General features: G+C 39.4%; 1 protein-coding gene across 7 annotated transcripts in view; it reads left to right on the top strand.

Moving 5' to 3' along the window:
• XIAP (X-linked inhibitor of apoptosis) overlaps positions 1-14925 on the top strand; it is a 90331-nt gene that overhangs the window by 46856 nt on the left and 28550 nt on the right. For all 7 annotated transcript variants that reach the window (XM_068251181.1, XM_068251176.1, XM_068251175.1 and 4 more), the window contains 2 exons: positions 2479-2578; positions 13591-13669. In XM_068251181.1, the coding sequence (XP_068107282.1) occupies positions 2479-2578; positions 13591-13669 (179 nt within the window). The remainder of the gene's footprint in view (positions 1-2478; positions 2579-13590; positions 13670-14925) is intronic.

Here is a 14925-nt window from a genome sequence, read left to right as displayed (position 1 = left end):
AGACGTTCAAGCATACAGTTGTTTAATCTAGTCCACTGTACTATTCAGTCCATTATCAAGTTGCTTAAACGACAAGTAAATTAGGATATCTGCCGCTTTGGTGGTCAGTGTGTACAGGACGTCTGAACAACTTGTTGTTTGTACTTCGTCGTTCAAATGACCAGTTTAAACTACAATTGGGCATAAAGTTGGATGTGTGTCCACACCTTTAGGCCTGGGACTCACTGGGAATGCTTTTTCAGCACTTTCAATTTGGCAAACGCTTGACTAGTGGATACCTACGGGTGTAATCTGACAAATCGCAGCTTGTAGTGGCTGACTGATGCTGCCAATATAAAAAAACTTGTTTATTTCTGACTTTTGCTGCACAGAACACGACCTGACCAGAGCTGGCTGGCCAAGTCCCGAAAATCAGTAAAGTGCAGCGGTGGTGTCTGCACATCCCCTGGCTCCTCTAACCTCTCCATGCTGCTGCCGCATCCCAGCTACTTCTCCCCGTGGCAGGGAAATGGATGGAATAGCCTCTCCCAGCAGCTGCCAATGTGTGGCCTATCTGGCTGTTTATCTCAGCCCCATGTGTTACTGGTATTCGTTGGCCTGTGGGGCTGCAAAAAGCGGTTGGAGAGGCCACACACAGGCGCGCTGCTGGGAGGGGTTACTACATTAAGGACACGGGGAGCAGAAGTTGGGGCTCATTGGCAGCGTGGGGAGGTTAAAGGAGCCTGGGGACATTAAGACACTGCCACTGAATTTTACTGATTTTCGGACATTGATAGCCAGTTCTGGGCAGGGCTGTGGAGTCGGTACAAAAATCCACCGTCTCTGACTCCTCAGTTTAGGATTCCACCGACCCCCGACGACTCTAATTTGCATATTACAATCTTGTTTGAAAGTATGTGACATGAAATTCGTCTCTTAACTGCCATCGCTTAGGAATTTTAAAAGACAACTGAAGTGAGAAGGATATGGAGACTGCCATATTTATTCCCTTTAGTCATAGACTTAAACTAGTCCTTGGTAAGAGTACTTGTAAAAGGTACAGAGTGGAACAAAGAACATCTATCAGGCCCTAGGCAATGTAACTGTGGGTACATGTAAGAGTGATGTGCAGATACTCTGCAGGGGAATAAGGAGATACTTCCTCTATTACACATTCTTCATGCACAATCTGAACCAGGTTTATGGGTGATAGACAACCAACACCTCTGTGTTCAATGTGCACAACATTCTCAGTGGATTCCCTGCAGCTCTGTGGAGAGTGCATATGTAGAGTATAGTACTACTGTGTAACAAAGTAAACCTGAGACAGATGAAATTAAAGTTTTTTTTTTATACATACCTGGGGCTTCCTCCAGCCCCCTTCAGGTTAATCAGTCCCTCGCTGTCCTCCTCTGCCACCTGGATCTTCTGCTATGAGTCCAGGTACTTGAGCCAGTCTGGCGTAGTGCGCATGCACACACTCCGCCGCCAGGAGCGTACTACACCTGGGCAGCACTATTGCGCAGGTGCAGAACGCTCCTGGCTGTGGAAGCAGCATGGGGCCGGACTGCGCTGACTGGCTGAATTACCAGGACTCATAGCAGAAGATCCGGGTGGTGGAGGTGGACAGCGAGGGACTGATTAGCCTGAATGGGGCTGGAAGAAGCCCCAGGTATTTATAAAATTTTTCTATTTATCCTTCTCAGGTACCATTTAATTCGTAGTCACCAAACCAAATTTTAACAACATATTAAATTATTTGATTTCATGAGCAAAGCTTTAAAAATACGGGAACTGCTTTATTGAAGCAGCATAAGTACCGTGACTAATTTTGATTGGTTTATTTCATTTTTGTGGACTAAGCACAGCTATTACTGTATATATAAATTATTTATGATGACTATTATCTGAGAAATAAAACCTTTTATCATATTTTCTATTTTAATTACAGTTTAAATTCATTAGGAGTCGGAGTCGGTACATTTTTTTCCCGACTCCGACTCCAGGCACCCAAAATTTCCACGACTCCGACTCCTCAGCCCTGGTTCTGGGCCCAGCCAAAGTCCATTATTTAGCAGTGCTTCCTGTATTAGCCACATTAGCTGGCCACTTCTGTAATCTTTCCAGTGTTGCCTATTATAGACCCCTAGTTCATAAGTTATGAGTTTGTAATTAAGACAGCCAGCTCAGGGTGTATTTTATATCTTTATTTATTAAAAGTTATGTTTTATATCCTACCAAAGAGGCAATAATTGTGTCATTAGTTTAAGTAATCAGGTGTTTGTGAATACACTTCTGTAGTGGACAGACTTTGGGTTCTGGCTGTCACATATATATGAATTTTCAATCCATGCATTCGATAGAGATTTGGGTCAGAATACTTTAAGCACATATAATAATAATGATAATAATAATAATAATAAATGCTTAAAAAATGTATGTTTGAGCACTCTACAAATGTATTCATAAGAGTAACTTCATTTTGACACTTTTCTGTAGGTCAGCAAGATGCAACAAAGTGTTTTTATTGTGGAGGGGAGTTGAAAGATTGGAAGTCTAAAGATGATCCATGGGAACTGCATGCAAGGTGGTACCCAGGGTAGGTTTCTGCTCAGAGAAAAGCTCATGTGCACCTACTGAAGTGGCATTGTGTTATCTTTGACTGTTTTTTCTGCCTGTATAAAAGGAACAAAAGAATAGTGTCTATTATTACTGAGATCTTCTGTCACACTGTGTGGTTGGCTACACATATGACCCTGCTTGTTACAATGATATTTAGGTCATAAATATCCAAGGAAGTCCCGCTACACCAAGAGGTAGGGTAAAGTAGAAAATCTTTATTATAAATCCATCTTAATCCATCATCAGTGTACAGATTAAAAAAATCGGAGCTATGTGTGGCTCCTTAATCATAGCTTGCTAAGACAGGTGTTCATACAGATTATATAGGATACAGGACCACACCACTGGAGGTGTGTATCTTAGCCTTAAAGAGAACCCGAGGTGTGTTTAAAGAATGGTATCTGCATACAGAGGCTGGATCTGCCTATACAGCCCAGCCTCTGTTGCTATCCCAAACCCCACTAAGGTCCCCCTGCACTCTGCAATCCCTCATAAATCACAGCCATGCTGTGAGGCTGTGTTTACATCTGTAGTGTCAGTCTCAGCTGCTCCCCCGCCTCCTGCATAGCTCCGGTCCCTGCCCCCGTCCCTTCCCTCCAATCAGCAGGGAGGGAAGGGATGCAGGCGGGGACTGGAATTCTGCAAGAGGTGGGGAGAGCAGCAGACTGACACTATAGAGATAAACACAGCCAGCTCTGACAAGCTGTTTGTCAGCAGCGTGGATGTGATTTATGAGGATTTACAGAGTGCAGGGAGACCTTAGGGGGGTTTGGGATAGCAACAGAGGCTGGGCTGTATAGGCAGATCCAGCCTCTGTATGCAGATAATATTCTTCAAACCCACCTCGGGTTCTCTTTAAAGGTGCATACATCATGAACTAAAAGTGGAATATACCACTATAATATGTGTATAAAAACAAAATCCATTTAAAAACACGCAGAATACTGCATCAGAATATAGCAACCTGTCATACATAGATGTAACAATGACATATAGTGTCTAGACAAAATGTATAGTGGTTTGTAGTGGAGGAAGCAGGAAAAGAAAGCAGGGATAGGAGGAAAAGGAATGCATAGAAAAGGACAGGCCCAGATAAGATATGCATATGTATATAACACATAGATATAGTTCCTATTTATCATAAAATGTATGGAGGTCTAGTCTGGAGTTCAATCCCAAAGGGGAAAGTGTCCTCAATTTCCAGATCCAAAAGGCCTCCCGTTTTAATAGCTTGTTATATAGATCTCCTCCCCTTAATGAAGGTGTTATTCTTTCTATGCCTTGAAATCTAAACCCTGACATATTGCCTAGGTGGACATAAAAGAAGTGTTTGGAGACACTAGATGCATGCGTAATAAAGGCATTATTCTTGAGACATCTGCCGACACCATTATAGTGCTCCGCGATTCTTTGACGGAGAGGGCGTGTAGTACGTCCTACATATTGTATCTCACATTCCTTGCAGGTAACCAAATATATAACATTATAGGTCTGACAGGTAATATACTGTCTCATATCAAAATTGTTGCGTCTGGAAAGTGAGATAATTTCACGTGTCTGATCATGAACTCTACAATACCTGCAGGTGCTACAACCACACCTGTAGGAACCTATATGTGTGAGCCATGTAGGTTTGGCTCTGTTTATGCTCTGAAACAAGCTAGGAGACAAGGTGGTTCCCAAAGTGGGAGCACGCCTTGAAGAAAACCCACAACCCTCCTTCAGAACAGTATAAAGTTTGGGATCCGAATGGAGAACAGGCAAATATTTTTTGATAATATTCACAATTTGGTTATATTACAGACTATACGAGGTGACAAAACTTACATTTTTGTTATATTGCCCGTTTCTACAACCGGATCTAGGAGCGAGTAAATCTGCCCTTGTCTTATGCAAGACCTGATCTCTTGCTCTCAGGATTTGATCCCCGCGGTACCCTCGATCTCAAAGTCTCAATTGTACCGAGTCTAACTCTTGCTGTAATTTGGTCGGATCAGAGCAATTCCTTGCTGCTCTGATCATTTCCCTATATGGAATTGATAACAGATATTTAGGTCATATGTTGCTACTCACATACCACCCAATTAATTATTTGACTTACTAACCACAACTGATGGCTTATGTTTCACTGTTTCACATGTAGCCCAGATTGCCAGTGTGACTGAGATGCATTGCATACAGTATAATATGTAACATTTGGAAGCAAGAAAACAGTGAGCAAGCATCCCTATTTATCATGCGTGATATCTTTACATCCATTCATCATATATATATATATATATATATATATATATATAATATATATATATGTATGTATGTATGTATGTATATGTATATGTATGTATGTATATGTATATATATATGTGTATATCTATCTATCTATCTATCTATCTATCTATCTATCTATATATATATCTATATATATATATATATATATATATATATATATATATATATATATATATCTTGCCTTGCAACGCTGGGTCCCCGGTTCAAATCCCAGCCAGGTCAACATCTGCAAGGAGTTTGTATGTTCTCCCCGTGTATGTGTGGGTTTTCTCCGGGCACTCCGGTTTCCTCCCACATCCCAAAAACATGCAGATAAGGTAATTGGCTTCCCCCTAAAATTGGCCCTTGACTATTATATATACAGGATCTTCTCAAAAATTTAGCATATTGTGATAAAGTTCATTATTTTCTGTAATGTACTGATAAACATTAGACTTTCAAATATTTTAGATTCAAATACACACAACTGAAGTAGTTCAAGCCTTTTATTGTTTTTAATATTGATGATTTTGGCATACAGCTCATGGAGACCCAAAATTCCTATCTCTAAAAATTAGCATATTTCATCCGACCAATTAAAGAAAAGTGTTTTTAAAAGAAAAAAAGTCAACCTTCAAATAATTATGTTCAGTTATGCACTCAATACTTGGTCGGAAATCCTTTTGCAGAAATGACTGCTTCAATGCGGTGTGGCATGGAGGCAATCAGCCTGTGGCACTGCTCAGGTGTTATGGAGGCCCAGGATGCTTTGATAGCGGCCTTAAGCTCATCCAGAGTGTTGGGTCTTGCGTCTCTCAACTTTCTCTTCACAATATCCCACAGATTCTCTATGGGGTTCAGGTCAGGAGAGTTGGCAGGCCAATTGAGCACAGTAATACCATGGTCAGTAAACCATTTACCAGTGGTTTTGGCACTGTGAACAGGTGCCAGGTCATGCTGAAAATTGAAATCTTCATCTCCATAAAGCTTTTCAGCAGATGGAAGCATGAACCCACTTTTGAACCAGAAACAGCGGCAGAAGCTCCTGACGTGGGCTACAGAGAAGCAGCACTGGACTGTTGCCCAGTGGTCCAAAGTACATTTTTCGGATGAAAGCAACTTTTTGTCATTCGGGAATCAAGGTGCCAGAGTCTGGAGGACGACTGGGGAGAGGGAGATGACAAAATGCCTGAAGTCCAGTGTCAAGTACCCACAGTCAGTGATGGTCTGGGGTGCCATGTCAGCTGCTGGTGTTGGTCCACTGTGTTTTATCAAAGGCAGGGTCAATGCAGCTAGCTATCAGGAGATTGTGGAGCACTTCATGCTTCCATCTGCTGAAAAGCTTTATGGAGATGAAGATTTCATTTTTCAGCACGACCTGGCACCTGCTCACAGTGCCAAAACCACTGGTAAATGGTTTACTGACCATGGTATTTCTGTGCTCAATTGGCCTGCCAACTCTCCTGACCTGAACCCCATAGAGAATCTGTGGGATATTGTGAAGAGAAAGTTGAGAGACGCAAGACCCAACACTCTGGATGAGCTTAAGGCCGCTATCGAAGCATCCTGAGCCTCCATAACACCTGAGCAGTGCCACAGGCTGATTGCCTCCATGCCACGCCGCATTGAAGCAGTAATTTCTGCGAAAGGATTCCCGACCAAGTATTGAGTGCATAACTGAACATAATTATTTGAAGGTTGACTTTTTTTTTGTTTTAAAAACACTTTTCTTTTATTGGTTGGATGAAATATGCTAATTTTTTGAGATAAGAATTTTGGGTTTTCATGAGCTGTATGCCAAAATCATCAATATTAAAACAATAAAAGGCTTGAACTACTTCAGTTGTGTGTATTTGAATCTAAAATATATGAAAGTCTAATGTTTATCAGTACATTACAGAAAATAATGAACTTTATCACAATATGCTAATTTTTTGAGAAGATCCTGTACACTACATGATATAGACATATGACTATGGTAGGTACTAGATTGTGAGCCCCTCTGAGGGACAGTTAGTGACAAGACCATAAATTCTGTACAGCACTGCGTAATATGTCTGCGCTATATAAATACTAAATATATATATATATATATATATATATATATATATATATATATATATATAGATATATATAGATATATATAGATATATATAGAAATATATAGAAATATATAGATATATATAGATATATATATATATATATATATAGATATTTATAGATATATATATATATATATATATATATATATATATATATATATATTATTTTTATATATATATTTTTTTATATATATATATTTTTATATATATATATATATATATATATATATATATATATATATATATATATATATATATATATATATATATATATATATTTTTATATATATATATATATATTTTTATATATATATATATATATATATATATTTTTATATATATATATATATATATATATATTTTTATATATATATATATATATATATTTTTATATATATATATATATATTTTTATATATATATATATTTTTATATATATATATATATTTTTATATATATATATATATATATATATATATACATTTTTATATATATATATATATATATTTTTATATATATATATATATATATATTTTTATATATATATAATATATATATCAACTTTTATTGCACTCCTTATAATTGCTTAATGCAGCCGCGGTCCCCTCCTGTTTTAGGACCTTATAGCAGTAAAAAAAGAAATTAGGCTGGCAAAGATTGAAGCTGAAAATCAAATTGCTAGGGATATCAAATCTAACCTAAAGAAGTTTTACAAGTACATCAACTCTATAAAAAAAATAAAAAATAAAAATTGACTGTATTGGACTCCTAAAGGATGAGGTTGGGAACTCAATGGTGGATGACCGAGGTAAGGCGGAGTTATTAAATGCTTTCTTTGCTTCTTTCATCACAAGGGAAACATCACTTTTGCAAATTACCGATGCAGAAGAGTCTTAATCTTCCAATTGTAATATTAAATACTTAACGCAGGAAGAAGGCAAGACTAAATAAATTAAAAATAGACAAGGCACCTGGCCCGGATGGCATGCATCCTCGGGTCCTAAGGGAATTAAGTTCCGTTATAGATAAACCCCTTTATCTTATCTTTTGTGACTCTTTCAACTGGCAGAGTCCCAGTGGATTGGCGTGCAGCCCACGTTTTCCCATTATTTAAGAAGGGCAAAAAATCAGATCCAGGAAATTATAGACCTGTGAGCTTAACATCAGTTGTATGCAAACTGATGGGTTACTAAGAGATACTATACATGACTTCATAGTAGAAAATAATCTTATTTCTCAGCATCAGCATGGGTTTACTAAAGACAGGTCCTGTTTGACTAACATGCTCAGCTTTTGGATATCGGGAATGCTGTAGATGGGATATACTTTGACTTTGCTAAGACCTTCGACACTGTTCCCCACAAAAGTCTGCAAAAGTTGAGGATGCAAGGACTGGGGAAGAGTCTGTGTGCATGGATAGGGAACTGGCTAATGGACAGAGAACAAAGAGTTGTGGTCAATGGATCGTACTCAAAATGGGTGACTGTTAGCAGTGGGGTCCCACAGGGGGTCTGTACTGGGTCCAGTGCTCTTCAATTTATTAATAACCTAGTAGATGCAGTAGAAAGCAATGTTGCTATCTTTGCAGATGATACAAAGTTGTGCAGAATCATCAACTCTCAAGGTGGTACAGTTTTTCAATTAGATAATTTAGTTCGATTATTCCATTAGATCGAATATAAAGATTTTTCCAGCATGTCCAATCATTTTTCCCGAAAAAACGGGATAATCGTTCGAATTTCTAGATCGAAAAAAAAAATATTTTCAACTTTCATTCAATTCGATCATTTAGATCGAATAAACAGGAAAATCGAACGTTTTTATCAGGGCTGTGGAGTCGGTCCAAAAATCCACCGACTCCGACTCCTCAGTTTAGGATTCCACCGACTCCGACTCCACGACTCCGACTCCTCTAATTTGCATATTACAATTTTGTTGATTAAAAGTATGTAACATGAAATTCGTCTCTTAACTGCCAACGCTTAGGAATTTTACAAGACAACTGAAGTGAGAAGGATATGTAGACTACTATATTTATTCCCTTTAGACTAAAACTAGTCCTTGGTAAGAGTACTTGTAAAAGGTACAACGAACATCTATCAAGTGTGGGTGCATGTAAGAATGATGTGCAGGTACTCTGCAGGGGAATGAGGAGATTGTAAACAGACAACACCTCTGTGTTCAATGTGCACAGCATTCTCAGTGGATTCCCTGCAGCTCTGTGGGGAGTGCACATGTAGAGTATAGTACTACTGTGTAACAAAGTAAACCTGAGACAGATGAAATTAAAGTTTTATACATACCTGGGACTTCCTCCAGTCGCCTTCAGGATAATCAGTCCCTCGTTGTCCTCCTCCACCACCTGGATCTTCTGCTATGAGTCCAGGTACTTGAATCAGTCAAGCGTAGTGCGCATGCACACACTCCGCCGCCAGGAGCATACTACACCTGTGCAGCACTATTGCGCAGGTGCAGAATGTTCCTGGCTGTGGGAGCGGCATGCGGCCGGACAGCGCTGACTGGCTGAATTACCAGGACTCATAGCAGAAGATCCGGGTGGTGGAGGACAGTGAGGGACTGATTAGCCTGAAGGGGGCTGGAGGAAGCCCCAGGTATGTATAAAACTTTACTTTTCATCCGTCTCAGTTACCCTTTAATTTGTAGTCACCAAACCAAATTTTAATAACATATCAAATTATTTTATTTCATCAGCAAAGGGAGTGCATACATTTGCATAAATCAGCATCAATGCATAATTATTTCCATCTCATTGACCATCTCTATTAGTGACACGGCTACACATCAGGCTTTATTCTTACAGCATAGATGTTTTTTAGTATATATAAGAGATTCCTGTGTACACATCATATATACAGTCACAATCAGATATGTATATCTGACCTTAAAAATACGGGAACTGCTTTATTGAAGCAGCACAAGTAACTAATTTTGATTGGTTTCTTTCATCTTTGTGGACTAAGCACAGCTATTACTGTATATATACTGTATATATACATTATTTTTAATGACTATTATCTGAGAAATAGAACATTTTATCATATTTTCTATTTTAATTACAGTTACAAATTCATTAGGAGTCGGAGTCGGTGCATTTTTTCCCGACTCCGACTCCAGGCACCCAAAATTGCCCGACTCCACGACTCCAACTCCACGACTCCGACTCCAACTCCACAGCCCTGGTTTTTATTGTACCGTGTATGGCCACCATCAGGAAGATAGTGACATATTGCAACAGGATCTGGATAGGATGGCTATATGGGCACATAAATGTCAGATGAAATTCAATGTTGAAAAATGTAAAGTCATGCATTTTGGTCGTACCAGTGGTCTAGCACCATACAAAATAAATGGGATACAGTTGGGGACATAAAACTTGGAGAAGGACTTAGGAGTACTCATCGACAACAAGTTAAATAATCGTATTCAATGCCAAGCCGCTGCAGCTAAGGCGAATAAAATTTTGGGATGCATTAAAAGGGAAATAAAAACTCGAGATGCTAGCATAATATTGCCCCTGTTTAACTCTCTAGTAAGGCCACATCTGGAATATGGAATTCAGTTCTGGGCACCACATTACAGGAAAGATATTGCAGTCTTAGAGCAGGTGCAGAGACGAGCAATAAAATTGATACGTGGGATGGAAGGTCTCGCTTACCAAGAAAGGTTAGATAAACTGCGTTTTTTTAGTCTTGAGAAAAGATGCCTTAGAGGGGATCTAATTAACATGTATAAATACATCAGAGGGCAATATAAAAGCTTGGCGGATGAGCTTTTTGTCCCTAGGCCTTCTCAAAGGACAAGAGGACATGATCTGCGCATGGAGGAAAAAACGTTTTAGCCATTTATTTAGGAAAGGGTTCTTTACAGTAAGAGTGATTAAGATGTGGAATGCATTGCCACAGGAAGTAGTTATGGCAAATTCTATACCTGCATTTAAAGGGGGCTTAGATGCTTTCCTTGCGTTGAAAGACATCCATGGCTACAATTGCTAGGTAATGCCCAGTGATGTTGATCCAGGGATTTTATCTGATTGCCATCTGGAGTTGGGAAGGAATTTTTTCCCTTTTGGGGCTAATTGGACCATGCCTTGTAAGGGTTTTTCGCCTTCCTCTGGATCAACAGGGAAATATGAGGGAGCAGGCTGGTGTTGTACTTGTTCTCTGGTAGAACTCAATGGACGTATGTCTTTTTTTCAACCCAAATAACTATGTAACTATGTAGCAATCGTAGGCAAATAGAAGCATCTGTAGTATCAAAATAAATACAAATAATTAGAAACTATATTCAAATGTCCAAATATGCAGAGAATAAAAATAATTTCCTGAATATGTTGACACTCAGTGTGTGGAAATACAATAAACATCCACATCTCAAATGCTCCAGGTGTACTTTTTGTCTGATCAACCAAATGCCAATCAAAATATAGCAGTAACAGTGGCTAGTCAGTAGTAACTGGAAAGAATATATAACCAGAACAGTCATACTGATCACAGCTGAAAAATGGCAATTAAAACTACATCAGCAGTATACAGTGTATCTGGGAAGTATTTACAGGGCATCACTTTTTCCACATTTTATGTTACAGCCCCATTCCAAAATTGATTAAATTCACTTTTTTTCCTCAGAATGCTACACACAGCACCATAAATTAACACCATGAAAGGTTTACTGGTACAGCCTTTGTCATGAAGCTCAAAATTGCGCTCAGGGGCATCCTGTTTCCACTAATCATCCTTGAGATGTTTGTGCAGCTTAATTGGGAGTCAACCTGTGGTAAATTCAGTTTATTGGACGTGATTTGGAAAAGCACACACCTGTCTATATAAGGTCCCATAGCTAACAGTTCATGTCGGCGCACAAACCAAGCATGAAGTCAAAGGAATTGTCTGTAGACCTCTGAGACAGGATTGTCTCGAGGCACAAATATGGGGAAGGTAAAAGAACAGAAACATTTCTGCTGCTTTAAAGGTCTATTCTCAAATAGCACAGTGGCTTCCATCTATAACTGGAAGAAGTTTGAAACCACCAGGACTCGTCCTAGAGCTGGCTGGCCATCTAAACTAAACAATGGGGGGAGAAGGGCCTTAGTCAGGGAGGTGAACAAAAACCCAATGGTCAGTCTTTCAGAGCTCCAGAGGTCCTTTGTGGAGAGAGGAGAACCTTCCAGAAAGACAACCATCTCTGCAGCAATCTACCAATCTGGCCTGTATGGTAAAGTGGCCAGACAGAAGCCCCTCCTTAGTAAAAGACACATGGCATAGAGTTTGCCAAAAGGCACCTAAGGGACTCTGACCATGAGGAACAACATTTTCTGGTCTAATGAGACAATACTGTTTGGTGTGAATGCCAGATGCCACATTTGAAGGAATCCAGGCAACGCTCATCACCAGGCCAATATAATCCTTACAGTGAAGCATAGTGGTGGCAGCATCATGCTGTGAAGATGTTTTTCAGTGACGGGAACAGGGAGACTAGTGAGGTAAAGGGAAAGATGACTGCAGCAATGTACAGAGACATCCTGGATGAAAACCTGCTCCAGAGTGCTCTTGAACTCAAACTGGGGTGATGGTTCATCTTCCAGCAGGACATGGGCTCTAAGCCAACCAAGATGTCTAAGGAGTGGCTTCAGGACAACTCTGCGACTATCCTTGAGTGACCCAACCAGAGTCCAGACTTGAATCTGATTGAACATTTCTGGAAAGATCTTAACATGGCTGTGCACCAAAGCTTCCCATCCAACCTATTGGAGCTCGAAATGTGCTGCAAGGAGGAATTGGCGAAACTGGACAAGGATAGGTGTGCCAAGCTTGTGGCATCATATTCAAATATAACAAAGAAAGGGACCGCTTCAACCATCGCCATTCAAACCATGGGAGCAGGAATCTTGAATCTCCAGGAACTTGAGCAAAAAGTGCTCACGAATGCATCAATAAAGTTGAAGAAACGGTTTTTACCCAGCCCTGGTGTAGCGGAATTCTTTCTACTTTTTGCTCATATTCAAATATACTTGAGGCTATAACTGTTGCCAAAGGTGCATCGACAAAGTATTGCGCAAAGGTTGTGAATAGTTAAGTACAGTACATGTCATTTCTCAGTTTGTTTGTTTGTTTGTTTGTTTTTTTATAAATTTGCCAAAACCTTGAGTAAACTTTTTCATGTTATGTGTAGAATTCTGAGGGAAAAATGTATTCAATCCATTTTGGAATAAGGTTGTAACAAAAAAAAAATGTGGAAAAAGTGATGAGCTCTCAGTACTTTCCAGATGCAATGCAGAACCCAAAAGAAAACTTAGGGAGAAACCATAGTAAAACGATGATTCAAGGTAGGTGTAAACTTGGCCTGGGTTGGGGATGCATGACATGGGGCTGTACACTTGTCACGTAGAGGAAGATCCCACATATACCCTCTGTTATGGAAAATGCCAGTGGGGGCAGCAAGACCTGCAAAGTAGGCATAAGCTAGTTTGCGCAGCCCCTGCTGATTGCCTTTTGTTGGGCTTTAATTCACTTAATTAAACTTATTGAAGTTTATCTTCCCAGTGCAATACTGTACTTTAATTTTTATCATACAGTTTTTATAATTTGCTTTTCTTATTGCAGGTGCAAGTTCCTTGTTGATGAAAAGGGACAGCATTTTATCAACACTGTACAATTAACCAGACCTTTGACAAGTAGGCTGGTAAGCATAGCCTGTTTTTGAATAAACTGCCTTTAACACAACAACCTGGTATTATATACACAATATAACTTTTGGCTTTCTTGGTTAGTCAAATACCACATCATGTCAATTTATTGCTGCAAATCTCTCGCAGGTTTTATTTTTTCTGTTGGATACATATTATAAATGGCTAAGTTATACTGTATTTCAAAATAGAACTTAAAAAGAACCATTATTGCAAAAAAAAAAGAAAAATTCCTATAAAATGTAAATTTGATCAAGAATTAAAGTAAACCCGGAATAACGTTAATGTGTATATTTATACTTACCTGGGGTTTCCTCCAGCCCCATGAGGTGTGTGGGCTCCCTCGCCAGCCGCTCCATTCACTTATCTCTGCTGGTAATCTGGCTGGCCTCGCTCTTCTGCACATGCCCGGCCTCACACGCACTCCCACGGTCGGGAGCGTTCTGCAATAGTATTGCGCAGAAATCTCCTGGATAAGGGAGCGTGGCGGGCTGCAGAACTGGCCAGATCACTGGCAGAGATTACAAGTGAACTGTGCGGCTAGAGAGGATGGCGATGGAGCCACGGACCACATGGGGCTGAAAGGAGTCCCAAGTATAAAAAATACAGTGCATTTAAAGTGTACCCGAGACAGTACAATTACTGTCTTAGGTACACTTTTTAAATACACTGTATTTTTATTCCCGTCGCTGTCACTTACAATAGGTAACTAAATCTGACAGGTTTTGAATTAGTCCATCTCCACCTGGGGGCTTCTCAGGGTTTTCTTTACTTTCAAAAGCACTTACTGAACTACCAAAACCATGCAAACTAGTAGAGAGGCCGGATGGTATCTTTTTATACATCCTACAGGGAGTGCATCTGTAAAGAATAATAGTGCTGAGAATCTCCCAAGAGGAAATGGACTACTCAAACTCTACTGCTCACCATGAGCGACAGCAGCATAGGGAAAAGGTAATTTATAGTGTGTTTTACTCCAAAGGAAATCTACTTCTTAGGTATATGAATATTCATGAAATTACCCTTTACTAAATAAAAAATGTGGCTAAAGTAATTTTGGATCACCTGGTTCCTTGTCTGGAATTCTTGATAGCAGGATCCAGCATATATCCTTTTGGTGGGATTTTTCTATCCCTTAAGGTGCCAACTAAGGACAGTCCTTTTTTGTACAATCTTACCAAATCTACAGTATGTAGCAGAATGGTAAACTGAGTGAATATACTTTGAATGGATATTTTATTTAGTCCCTCAT

The sequence above is a fragment of the Hyperolius riggenbachi genome, chromosome 8 (assembly GCF_040937935.1).
Source record: "Hyperolius riggenbachi isolate aHypRig1 chromosome 8, aHypRig1.pri, whole genome shotgun sequence".
NCBI classification, from domain to species: domain Eukaryota; kingdom Metazoa; phylum Chordata; class Amphibia; order Anura; family Hyperoliidae; genus Hyperolius; species Hyperolius riggenbachi.
This window is presented reverse-complemented; position numbering and strand designations above follow the sequence as displayed.